Source organism: Culex quinquefasciatus, chromosome 2 (assembly GCF_015732765.1).
Source record: "Culex quinquefasciatus strain JHB chromosome 2, VPISU_Cqui_1.0_pri_paternal, whole genome shotgun sequence".
In the NCBI taxonomy this organism is placed as follows: Eukaryota; Metazoa; Arthropoda; class Insecta; order Diptera; family Culicidae; genus Culex; species Culex quinquefasciatus.
Genome location: NC_051862.1, coordinates 73,122,411 through 73,135,833, shown reverse-complemented (window position 1 = coordinate 73,135,833; position 13,423 = coordinate 73,122,411). Strand labels below are relative to the sequence as shown.

Genomic DNA, 13,423 nt, shown 5'->3' with positions numbered 1-13,423 from the left:
AAATTAAAAGAAAGTTAATTTTCAAAAGTGAAAATTGTGGAGTTTTTTTAAAGTTCCTATGAAAATATGAAAGACAATAGCTTATATCTGGGATGGGATAAACACAGAGAAAAAAACCTATTGTCAAACTAAACCACTTTCAACATGGCCGCTTCTGTCAACCTAAACCAGTCCTTTCTTATGAGGAGAAAGTGAGAAGTATTGTAATTTGAGTTGAAAAAAATAAAACAATTTTAAATCAATTTCACAAATAATTGTAAATTGCATTAATAGATTGATTAAAATATTTTCAATTGGGTACTAAAGCCCTATGTCAATTTTTATGTACAACGTTAAAAAACACGATTAAAAACCATTTCTGATCACTTTTTTTTTTCATTTTAATGCAATTTTTTTTTTTTTTTGACAAGACAAAATTTTTTCGATGGATTAACTATGGTCCCGCTTGGAACGAGTTGTCAAGTAGGAGCTTTTCTGTCAAGAAGGACCGCGAGATTAATTTTTCAAAATTGATTTAAAAATCCATTTTAAACTCTTTGTGGTCGTACAAAGGGTCATTGTACTCAGAAAAATAAGTTTTATCGCTGTAAACAATAATATCAGCAATCTAAGCTTCATTTTAGGACCTAATTAAAAGGATTTTATTTCTATCGTACACAGAATGTCGACTTATCAACATTTTTGTTTTAAAAACGTTACTTAAACGTTACCTTAGGTGGTTGGCGCCTTCCTCACATTGAAAGGGTGCTATCCAAAATGCAAAATAACACTTAAGTGATTATAACTTTTGATAGGGTTGTCAGATCTTCAATGTTTTGGACGCGTTGGAAAGGTCTTTTGAATACCTATCCAACGATAGGTCGCATGAGAGATCCGGACAGCATTTTCATCAAAATATCTGAGATCAGGCCTCGAAAAAGTGCGTAAATAACACTTAAGTGCTTATAACTTTTGATAGGGTTGTCAGATCTTCAATGTTTTGGACGCGTTGGAAGGTCTAAATACCTAAATACCTTTCTGAAAATGTATAGCATGACTGATTTTCTTACAAAACCCACCCTTTTTACAATCTTCCGGACTTTTGTTAAAAACGTTTTTTTAGCATAACTTTTGAAGTACTTAACTAAACTGCATAATTTTTAATAGCGACTTATGGGACCCCAAGACGGATCGAATGACGCCAAAACGGACAAAATCGGTTCAGCCAATGTCGAGATAATCGAGTGACAAATTTTTGATCAACATTTCACCACACACACAGACATTTGCTCAGAATTTGATTCTGAATCGATAGGTATACTAATGATTTAATGACTGATACTCATCGAAACTTTGTTTGATTTTGAGCTTCTCTACTGACACGAAATTCGAAAAGTTTATTGATTTTCTTCAATAAAGTGAATCCAACTCACCTTCTCATCAATACCAATTTTCCCGTTTCCTCCTTCGTTCCAATGATTCTCCTAATGTTGCTAACCGGAACCCTCCTTTCGAATGAGCGTGCTTTAGCATCCGTCGTAGAGAGCTGATTATAAAGAGACCGTCCTTTGCGCGCCTCCTCAAAATCCACCGGTTGCTTCCGGCCCACAATCCGACGGTCTGAGTTTCGTCATCGTTCCAGTGATTGGCCTAGATCATCGGCGTGGTATTGGCACCAGTGACGGTCAGTACGACAGCAACAGCCGCAGGCAGATCGGCTTCCACACGCCTGAATGGCCGGAATCGGCTGTTGTCAAACGAACGGGGTCACTTTTTAGTTTGACACCCCTTTTACACGGAGTTCACACACACTACCAAACGTTTGTTTTAACAGTGTTCGTGAGCGCCGTGTAAAAAGTGACAGTTCGTCACTTTTTAGTTTGACTTTGACCAACCAACGGGGTACAAACTAAAAAAAGGTCAAACGAAAAAGTGACCAACCACCAGGGGTTGCGTCGGTGTCTTCTTGGTGGCCTCCAGCAGAGTAGTCTGCTCCTTCTCCGGGTCATGGTAATAAAATGGATTGAGCACGAGTTTTCGCCTTGTTTCGATTTGAAACGACAGAATAAGCAGTCTGGAATCATTTTCTTAAAAAAACTTGTTTTAATGGGCGGACTTCGACGAGGCCCACTGGCCACCTGGCGGTGAATACGCGCAACTCTCGAAAGCCTTATCTTATTGTAATAAGATGTGAAAGCAGACAAAAATCAGAATACTCATGAGCGCAATCTGTCAAAGTTGTTGCGCCACAGGCTTATGTACACGCTAACGTCAACCCACTACATTTTTGTTCGGCGCAACAGTTTTTTGAGCAACACAAGTGATGCACACTTCAGTTTGGTGATGCGCCTGCTGCGCGAATGAATAATAAACTTTCTGCACGCAAAGCCGACATTAGTCTTTTAAGACTTAAAATTAGGCTTTATCGAACCTAACCGTGTTAAGTCTTTTTAAGCCTAATGATGGGTTAGTCTTTAAAAGACTAGTTTCGTTTTAGTACGAAAAAGCCTAAATTTTAGGCTTTATGTTATCGTCAAAAAGCCTAAATTTTAGTCTTTTTCGAGAATGCGAGGGGATCAGAGCGGACATAATCCAAGATGGCGGAACTTGATTAAGACTTATTTTTAGGCTTAAAAAGACTTATTTATAGGTTTAAAAGACTAATATTTAGGCTTTTGCAGGAAATGGGAGCGGTCAAAGCGGACAAAATCCAAGATGGCGGAACTTGATTAAGACTTATTTTTAGGCTTAAAAAGACTTATTTATAGGTTTAAAAGACTAATATTTAGGCTTTTGCAGGAAATGGGAGCGGTCAAAGCGGACAAAATCCAAGATGGCGGAACTTGATTAAGACTTATTTTTAGGCTTAAAAAGACTTATTTATAGGTTTAAAAGACTAATATTTAGGCTTTTGCAGGAAATGGGAGCGGTCAAAGCGGACAAAATCCAAGATGGCGGAACTTGATTAAGACTTATTTTTAGGCTTAAAAAGACTTATTTATAGGTTTAAAAGACTAATATTTAGGCTTTTGCAGGAAATGGGAGCGGTCAAAGCGGACAAAATCCAAGATGGCGGAACTTGATTAAGACTTATTTTTAGGCTTAAAAAGACTTATTTATAGGTTTAAAAGACTAATATTTAGGCTTTTGCAGGAAATGGGAGCGGTCAAAGCGGACAAAATCCAAGATGGCGGAACTTGATTAAGACTTATTTTTAGGCTTAAAAAGACTTATTTATAGGTTTAAAAGACTAATATTTAGGCTTTTGCAGGAAATGGGAGCGGTCAAAGCGGACAAAATCCAAGATGGCGGAACTTGATTAAGACTTATTTTAGGCCTAAAAAGACTTATTTATAGGTTTAAAAGACTAATATTTAGGCTTTTGCAGGAAATGGGAGCGGTCAAAGCGGACAAAATCCAAGATGGCGGAACTTGATTAAGACTTATTTTTAGGCTTAAAAAGACTTAATAATAGGTTTAAAGACTAATTTTTAGGCTTTTGCAGGAAATGGGAGCGATCAAAGCGGACAAAATCCAAGGTGACGGAATACTTATTTTATGTCTGAAAAGCCTAGGGGATAAAAATAGCAGGAATAAACAGTAGAAAATAAAATATTGTTATATATTATTTAAATATATATATAAATGTTTTTATTCGGAAATTCGGTAGTTTCGGAATACGACAGATTCACGGATGTGTTCAGCTTTAACCTGAAAATAAAAAAATCAATATTTTGAAGATGAGTTGCGAGAGTTTGATAGTTATTTAAAAATTGGGTGATTTCATTTAAGAGTTTATCTCAGAACTGAATTTGCGTAGTTAGGCAAGTTCGATTTTTAAGAAATTTTTAGAATTTGAGAATTTAAAAATTTAAGAATTTAAGAATTTAAGAATTTAAGAATTTAAGAATTTAAGAATTTAAGAATTTAAGAATTTAAGAATTTAAGAATTTAAGAATTTAAGAATTTAAGAATTTAAGAATTTAAGAATTTAAGAATTTAAGAATTTAAGAATTTAAGAATTTAAGAATTTAAGAATTTAAGAATTTAAGAATTTAAGAATTTAAGAATTTAAGAATTTAAGAATTTAAGAATTTAAGAATTTAAGAATTTAAGAATTTTAGAATTTTAGAATTTTAGAATTTTAGAATTTTAGAATTTTAGAATTTTAGAATTTTAGAATTTTTAAATTTTTGAATTTTTGAATTTATGAATTTTTGAATTCAAAAATTCAAAAATTCAAAAAATCATAAATTCAAAAATTCAAAAATTTAAAAATTCTAAAATTCTGAATTTTTGAATTTTTGAATTTATTAAATTTTTTGAATTTTTGAATTTTTGAATTTTTGAATTTTTGGATTTTTGAATTTTTGAATTTTTGAATTTTTGAATTTTTGAATTTTTGAATTTTGAAATTTTGAAATTTTTGAATTTTTGAACACACACACACACACACACACACACACACACACACACACACACAAACACATACATACGGAGTAGCAAACACGCAAATTTTCAAAATTTCGCTCATAAACACACACACACACACCACTTATTCACTAACACAAACACAACCACAACCTCCATAATTTTCGCTCATAAACACACACACACACACCACTTATTCACTAACATAAACACAACCACCACCACCATAATTTTCACCGCCACCGTCGGTTGTCCACTCCCGCTTCGTTGTCCTTTTTCGCTTCCACTTTGGATTTCAATCCCCGGCGGATTCATTCCGCGATTTTCTGTCCACACGTCCATTTTCTGTCCACACGTCCATTTTCTGTCCACACGTCCATTTTCTGTCCACACGTCCACGCCGTCCACAAAAAAAAATTGCTTCCCTCCTGCATCCGCAAAAAAACACGCCTTCCCGTCTTCCTCCACCGTACCGAGAACCAGAATTTGGGAACCCGGTAAACAGCAGACATTTCGTTCGTCCGCCGTCTCACTCCGGCCGAACCTTCCGGCAGGAAAAACACAAAAACTTACCTGCAAACCGGCCAAAATCCTGCCTCTTTCCGACGAACAGCAACCACCACCGGCAACTTCAACTTTTTCTGATTTGACATGGGGAGCGTTCTTTTATTACGTAACGCAGTAGGGGGTGGGGTCGGAGGCCGTGTTACGCTCCATACAAAATTTTAAAAATTTGTATGGAAATTTTGTTACGAGGGGGGGGGGAGGGGGTCTAAAAGTCCGATTTTTCGCGTTACGTAATAAAAGAACGCTCCCATGTCAAATCGTGAACCAAAGTTTATAGTACAGAAAAGCCTTAAATTTAGTCTTTTTCTAAGTTTTGCACTAAGTTCTAAAAAAAGCCTAAAATTTAGGCCCAAAAAAAGACTAATTTTTAGGCTTTTTTCTGACAATACTGACCGAACTTCAAAAAAGGCTAAAAATAAGTCTTTAAAGACTAATGCCGGTTTTCCGTGTGTGCAGTTGCACTTCAGAATGTTTAACTCAATGTTGCACTCACACTTTTAATGTCTCGATAAAGCGTAATTTTTATCTTTAGAGTCAAATTTGGTTTCCTACCCCTCGACCAAACTTCAGCGTGCATGCTTCATCGACAAAATCGCAAAAGTGCATTCGACGTCGTCCCTGTCAAAACTGACAACAAAGTGCATTCTGACGCAAAGTGCACTTTCGTGTCCCGGCGCAGACCCAAAAAAGTCTGATCTGAAAATTTTTATTTCGCGGATTTGGTCAACCAGAAAGGTAATACTTGCTGTTGCGCTTGGGTTTTCGTTTCCTTACGTAGTTCGATTGATGTTCTAGCTTGGGAACGTGAAGCTTGAACGTCTGTGCTTCATTTAACTTGCCAACGAAGTGTTCACCGGGTCGACCAAATGGAGCCACTGCTGGACGATTTGCGGAATGTCGGGTACGAGGGTCCGTTTTTGGAGACCAACTACGCCTCGACGGCGATCGGGGGTGGTGCCCAGAGTGGCGAGTTCCAGGATGTGGTCATTTATCTGACCGATGAGATCCGGGTGCTGGGGAAGTTGGACGAGAAGATTTCGAGGAGTGAGGATGCGAGCACTTTTGTGCTGGAGTTGTCCGGGTTTTTGAAGGAGCTGACTTGTCCGTACGCTGCGTTGACTTCCGGGCACGTTTCGGATCGATTGCAGACGTACGATTCGAAGGTGATTCTGCTGGACTATCTGGTTAACGAGCTGATGGCGATGAAGATGATTGAGGCGTTGAAACCGAAGGAGAAATCGAACGTGATTACGTTGTTCGAATCACCGACGGCGGCCGCGCTAAAGGACATTTCGATTACGCTGGGGCTGGGCAAACCACCGAACAATATCCCGGCCAAGGTGCTGTTTGAGAAGATTAACGTCAAACTGGACGAAACGATCCGGACGGCGGGCGAGAAGCGACTCAGCACTCCGCTGTTCGCTCCCGGCAAGAATCTCTCCAACGAGCAGTGGAACCGGCTGGACAAGCTGCAGAAAGATTTGGACACGGAGTACGATCTGCGGCGCAAGATGCTGCTCACCCGGCTGGACGTCACCATCCAGAGCTTCAAATGGTCGACCCGGGTCAAGGGCAAGGAGGGTCAAATGTCCGAGCGGTACGCCGAGAAGCGGAAGCTGCTGGACTCCCTGCAAACGGGGGGTCGCGATACGGATCTGCCGGCGCTGCTTGGCGCGCGCGAAACTTTGGCCATCATCGAGAAGACGAGCAGCGCGTCGGTGCGTCGCAACACCAAGAGCAAGATCCAGCGGCACATTATCGGGCGCGTTCCCGATCGCGGAGGACGCGCGTACGAGCACAACCCGCCGCCGCTGGAGATGCCCTCGTGGCAGACGCAACGTGCCACTGGAGGGGGAGGCGGAGGCGGCGGACGGGGTGGATTTGGCGGTGGAAGGGTAAGATCTTCTTGAAGCTCTTCAAATATTATTTATAATAACATAAAAAATTGCCATTTATTGCTAACCAAAGGACTCAGCAGTAAGACCAACTACTTGAATCAATCCCTTAAAAATTACGTTCTAATTTAAATTTGTTTCCTTCAGGGGGGTGGCCACCGTGGAGGCGGATCTGTCGGATACCAAGGAGGTCATCAGCAGCAAGGCGGTTACCAACCGCAGCAAAGCTACCAAGGAGGAAATCAAGGCAACCAGGGCGGCGGCGGCGGCGGTTATCGTGGAGGTCACGGCGGCGGAAGCCGCGTCCAGGGAGGTTGGTCGCAACCGCAGAAAGGTAATTTTACAAACTTTAAAAAATTTCGAGAATCACCCGGCTCAAAACCGACTCAATTGCAGACTACAACCAGAGCTACAGCAGCAACAGTAGCAGCAGCGGGTACAGTACCGGTTCCGGCCGGGGCGGCGGCTACTCGAGCAGTGATCAGTACAGCAATAGTTCGGGCGGGTCGAGTCATCGTGGCGGTGGTTACGGCGGTGGCGGAGATTATCACAACCAGCAGCAGCAGCAATACAACCGCAACAATAGCTATGACGGTGGGAATCGTGGCGGTAATCGGGATCACGATAACGATTACAATCGTGGCGGAAGTGGTGGTGGTGGTGGCCGGTCCAACTACAACCGAGGAGGGCGTCGCTAAACAGGGGCGGGCGATTCCATCACCTTTCCAGGTATGTTTGTGTGTGCGTGCGTTGCATTTGAGATTGTTCCTTAAAAAAAGAGATCTGCTTAATACTTTGAAACGTGTCTCGATAAAGTATGCGGCAAATTTTAAATATAGTCGCATGAAGTGGTTTAATAGTAGAAAGGCGTGCCTGATTGTGCGCGTTCTTTTTTATTTAAGTTCTCATAAAGTAGAATAAAAATGCATTAGGAACAGTCACATTCGGCTAGAGAAAATTCTATGATATCCGAACTCCCTCTGATTGAATCGATACTTAATTTACTTATTTGAGACGAACTGACTCAATATTACACTCAGAAAAAAGTACTGGCAAAATCCATAAGAACGTCTTATGACCTTTCGACATCAGGATTTTATTCGGATGTCATAAGATTTTCTTATGGCTGGGAGGGGAAATTTGACAAAGCCGTCACTTAAGATTTCCATTGAGCTATCTTATGATATTGGTACGAAGATTTTTTGACTTCAACAATTATTTTATTATGGATATCAGTGTTCTTCATAGAGCAATCTTATGATATTTGTAAGAAGTTTTTTGTGACTTTAATAATTATGTTATTATGGATATCATTGTTTATTATTATTGTTTTATACTGGCATACATATTAAATTAAGATCTAGATTTGATTGGAAAACTGTGAAGGCCAAAGTTCTCCAGAACGATGCTCTCTGATCCGTTTTCATCACCGGTCCCCGAAGAGTCGCGCCAAGGCAGGTTCACTTGGGTTCTTTACTTTCCCGAATTTCTCAGATTCCGAACCAGATCTAGCCGGCGGCCACGAGATCTGTGCCCTTGGCGGTCAAAGAACGGCGATCCGGGACGTGCAAGAGCCTCGCGTCTCGATCGGCAGAATTGTTTTCCGGGAAGAGCTCGTCGCGTCACTCTCGCTTAAGCTCGGGATTTATTCCACCGGATCGGTCTGTGGAGTGAAATTTAGGTTAAATTCTGGTTCAATTTCAAACATGTGTACTTACGTTAGATTTTGCGAGTCCGCTTTGGCCGGGGGCACAAGATGCCGTCCTTGCCGGAGCCTCCAACTGGCGTCTAGATCGGTGAAATGGCGCTCTGGGATGGGCTCGTCGCTTCGTTTTCACGATTGATTTGGACCGAGCATACGGAATCGGCTTCGATTGTGAAATTGAAGTCAAGGTCCTGTGAATGTAATGAAGTAATAGTTATATGCCATAAAGAATTAAAAAGCAATAACTTACGTTACGGGTCCTCTACTTGGAAACAACTTGCAACAAGTTTGCTCTTCCGACGCCATTTTAAAGTTTGGGTGAAATAAAATTGTCTTAAGCTATTTTCACACTGCTGACATTTGTAAATAGCGAATGTCCAAGCTATAAAATCCAGAGGAAAATCTTATGAACTTTGTTGCCAGTTCTTATAAAAAAACAACAACATGGCATTGGTCGAACAGCATTGGAAAATCTTATGTAAAGCATGCGCTGATTCGATCTGATATCATAAGCTTTGCTATTGCTTTCATTAGCTTAATTATGAATTTCGTGAGGGCCTCAATGGACACAGCTGGGACCTCGTTCATAAGACTTAACTTATGATATTAATAGGAGCTTTTTTCTCAGTGTAATTATTTAAAGGTTATAAGGGACCATCCATAAACCACGTGGAAAAAGTTTTGAAATCTCAGAAGTAATTAAAATAATTTTAACTGCGGTTAAAATTGTATCGATAAATGTCAAAAAAGCCAAAAAAAAAATATCAACTCGCTTTATTAAAATTATTTTTTCTTCTGCAATCAAAGTTTTTAATGATTTTTTTACTCGCATTTTATTCGCAAAAAAAAGATTAAATTATTTTTGTGTGTTTTCATCAATAATGTTAATCAAATTCATGTTCTTTTCAATTTTTTGCTGCCAAGATGGCGGTCAGTCATCAGGCCAAGGATTGATACCTAAGAGCATGCAATGCCACTGATCTTGTTGCGTGCTCTTCGGTTGACGTCCAGATAAGGAACATCCTGGAAAGAGCGCAACTAACTACATCCGTAGTTCTGTTAGATCATCCGAATTATCTTGATCAGAACAGGATAGCTCTGGTTCCTTGCAAGTGTCCTATTTTCTTACCTCCACGTTGGCTTGGTTTAGTCGTCATGATGATAAAGTCGCCATCAATTTCTTTTCACTTTCGCCAACGATTTAAAGGCGCTTAAGGTATAAAATTTCTTCCAACTACCGGCAACATGTTCTTTTGCCCATTAGTTAGTCACTCACTTGAAAAATATTCCCGAAACATGTAAATAATTAGCAAGCGCCATCAAAAAAACAAACGCGTTAAGTCTTTTGACGTTTAATTTTTACTACCAATTCCAATCGAAAGCTGAAGAAAACCGAGCGAGAAGCGAAGGCAAATAAAGAACAAAGAGTGGCCACCAACACCACCAACATGCTGGTGCAGCGCCTGTTAGAGTAAGCCAGTGATGCCGGGGAATTTTCTCTATAAATGCTACTTTTCGTGAGTGTTTGCTTGAAATTTCATCAATTTTGGCAGCACTAAGCAGACCCAAAAGAGCGCTAGAAGAAAAAAAAAGAACTAAGCTGAACATAGAAAAATGGGCGTGGCCCAATGCATTCGACTGATTAGAATGCATCTTGGAAATATTTTTTTTTAAATTCTTCTAATAGGAATAACATAACTATTATTAAAAGTGAAAACAAACAGAAATGTTCACAAATAGTTGCTCTACTCGTTGGTGTACTTGGTTTTAGTAAATTTCAAGGAACACTCCAGATTATCCAGCATCATTCAAACACGACCGCTTATTAGGCTTAAAATGGGTATATTTCCCCTATCTTCTGTTTTTATTTTGCTCTACTGATCTGTCACTTCTTCACTGTTCAATATCCATCATTTGATTTTGATTTTACTAACTCTTGATTCTCGTATCTCTCAAAGCTTTTCCACCCTTTTTTTTACCAATTGATACTGCTGTAAAAAACTTTGTTTTTTTTTTCCTTAAAAATATACTTTTCCTTAATGTACGTTCGGTAACTGGGCGCTCGATAACTAGGCCGTAGCCCAGTTAAAAAGCAGACAAACGTCAAAAAACTAAAACAAACCAAAATGGAAAATGAACGAAGGGTAAAAATCATATTCAATAAATAAAAAAAACTTTTTTCAAACATTTATTTGATTTTAAGTTACAATTAAAGAAAAGAATAGAAAGCATTGTAAATAAATTTGAGTTACTTTTATTTTTATACTTCATCTGGAAAATATTATGCATCGGTGGTCCCCTCGTTTTTTTTTTGTTCAGCCCAGTTAACGAGCAACATTCGGTGACTGGGCTACGTTCTCAGCCCAGTTACCGAACAACTACTGTACTAGTAATATCAAGTCTATTTATCATTTGCCTAATCTTTTTGGATTTTATTGCAAATTTATTTATTTGAATAATTCTTTATCTGTCCTATAAATTATCATTACTATAATCTGAGCTGCTTTTTTATCTCTATTTATTAACTATTTTCTAATTTTATATCTACTACATTCAGCTTCTCATTTTTATTCTTTAAAATACAATCATCATTTTCTTATTCTGTCTATTATTTTCAATCTTCACCCTTTTTTCAAACAAGTGAGGGTTGAGCCCTTACTCAATTTAAGGAATGATTAAGGGATTAACACAAATATTTATATTGTACTTTCAGGGTTGTTACGGGAGAGTCGAAAAAAAATCCGCGCCAGATCCGCGCCGACCTATAATCCGAAACCGCGCAAAATCCGCGACATATAAAAAAATATCGCGACCAACATTGAAGATATTTAATTTTTTTATGAAGAAAAACTAATTCAGAAAGTATTTGATAAAAAACTCGTTTTATGTTTAAAGGCTCCAAACGAATGAAAGCAATAAATCCATTTATAAAAATACCAAGGCAAGGGTCATGAAAAAAAATCTTCAAAATAGAAAATACAATACTTGAAAACCTAAAATTTAAGCTCAAAAATAAATCAAAATCTAATATTTTAATATGATAAAAATTTTAATTTCGAAAGCCCAAAAGAATCAAAATCTAGTAATTTTCATACAGTTTTTAATCCAAAATTCTCGCCTCAATTTCACTCCGAAAGGAATTTAATTTCCGATATTTAAAATATTTTTTTCTCATAATTTCAAAATCTTTAACATAAAATATGACTTAAAAATTGTGGCATTCAAGAATTTAAGAATTTCAGAATTTAAAATATAAGGAGTTAGAGAATTTAAGTATTTAAGAATTTAAGATTTTAAGATTTTAAGAATTTAAGAATTTAAGAATTTAAGAATTTAAGAATTTAAGAATTTAAGAATTTTAGAATTTAAGAATTTAAGAATTTATGAATTTAAGAATTTAAGAATTTAAGCATTTAAGAATTTAAGAGTTTAGAATGTTCGGATTTTTTTTTATTTTCGCCAAGAATGTTTAAATTTTGAAAAAAAAATATTTCTACCGATTAAATTCCATCTAAAATTCTAAAGTGGAGGCCAGCTTCTGTTACGTCCTATCAAGCTCATATTTGGCGCCCACCAGAACAAGCCCCAATAATAGTTTTTGTTACACATTCTAATGTCGGGAAAAGTTTGTAGTATTTGATTTACCACATGAAAAATTGAACAAATCCAGTATAAAATTAAAAATAAATAAGGTTAAAAATCATTACTCAAAACTCAAATGAAATTAAATATTCAGAGCCGGAGATGTTAAGAAATGACAAGAAACATATAAAAAAAAAATTTCTACATAATCTTCATCTTCATTTTTCGACGTTTCGTACTAAAACAATACAAACAAACAGTTTCAGAAGAAAATTCAATTAATAAAAAATACGAAATTCATGCACCCAAAAGAAAAAACAATTTTCGTTATTCCTGATAATATTTTTCTTAATAACTTGAAAGTAATGCTATTTCTCTCAATTAACTTATTTATCAAAATTGCCATTCGCGCGAAATCCGCGCCTGAGCAAAATTAGCCAGCAAATCCGCGCCAGATCCGCGCTATCCGCGCCGTCCGTAACAACCCTGTAAACTTTTGAAAAACTTTTATAAAATGCTTAGGACCTAAAATATTGTGACAAAATGCGCGATAAAAGAAATAGCAACAGATAAGCACGACTCAACAGTAGGGAAGATTTTAGGAGAAAACAATACCCAGTAGTTAACAATTATATTTTGAATTCAAACTATAAATAAACAATTTTTCGCTTAAATACGTGTTGATAGGTACACTATAAATGGTTAGACGCTTATACTTACGTCAAACCCTACGTAATGTACCACCCCCGGCCGAGTTAAAATGCGTAACCGGAAAAGAAGGTGTGCATTAGGGTGGAATCTAGTTATATGGAAAAATTTAAAATGACAACAATCCAATCAGCAACACATTTTTTGGGTCCCTTTTAAGGTCCCAAACAACCTCCCAAAATTTGGGAGCGATTGGTTAAGCCCACGATTGGCGCAAAGCGAATGAAATTTGTATGGAAATTACTATGGGGAAACTTGCATTTTCACGTTTTTGAAATTGCAAAAATCATGTTTTATTATTTTATGAAACCAACACCGTAGAAGTATAGCCCTGGATGTCCTGAACAACTCTCCCGAAGACAGTATTGTGCTAAAGTGCGTCACAAAAAAGATACAGAGTTTTCAAAAGTAGTGTATTGAAATAATCAGTGAAACTCACATCTTCTGCCAACGTTGCCAAAGGAATCATGAAATACAAAATAAATACGATTGTTCTTATATTTTGATGAGCCTTACGTAAAATCGATATGAAGATATTTTCAGAAGACATTTAGTT

The 13,423-nt window shown here is 37.6% G+C and overlaps 1 protein-coding gene across 3 annotated transcripts; it reads left to right on the top strand.

Annotated features, from left to right (window-relative positions):
* Positions 1 to 5,576: 5,576 nt before the first annotated feature.
* On the top strand, positions 5,577 to 7,815 carry LOC6036626 (protein FAM98B). Of its 3 annotated transcripts, XM_038256359.1 has the most exons (5): positions 5,577 to 5,712; positions 5,773 to 6,872; positions 6,946 to 6,954; positions 7,020 to 7,206; positions 7,269 to 7,815. In XM_038256359.1, exons 2-5 carry the CDS (start codon positions 5,844 to 5,846, stop codon positions 7,568 to 7,570), a joined length of 1,527 nt encoding a protein of 508 aa, XP_038112287.1. In that variant the 5' UTR covers positions 5,577 to 5,712; positions 5,773 to 5,843; the 3' UTR covers positions 7,571 to 7,815. The 3 variants fall into 3 exon arrangements, with proteins under 3 accessions (XP_038112287.1, XP_038112289.1, XP_038112288.1); XM_038256361.1 differs by lacking the exon at positions 6,946 to 6,954; XM_038256360.1 differs by having other exon boundaries at positions 5,609 to 6,872.
* The last annotated feature ends 5,608 nt before the right edge of the window (positions 7,816 to 13,423 follow it).

Coding starts and splice junctions, on each gene's coding strand:
- LOC6036626 (XM_038256359.1), top strand. CDS start 5,844: ATGGAGCCACTGCTGGACGATTTGCGGAATGTCGGGTACGAGGGTCCG. Junction 7,207..7,268: donor TTGGTCGCAACCGCAGAAAG/GTAATTTTACAA, acceptor ACTCAATTGCAG/ACTACAACCAGAGCTACAGC.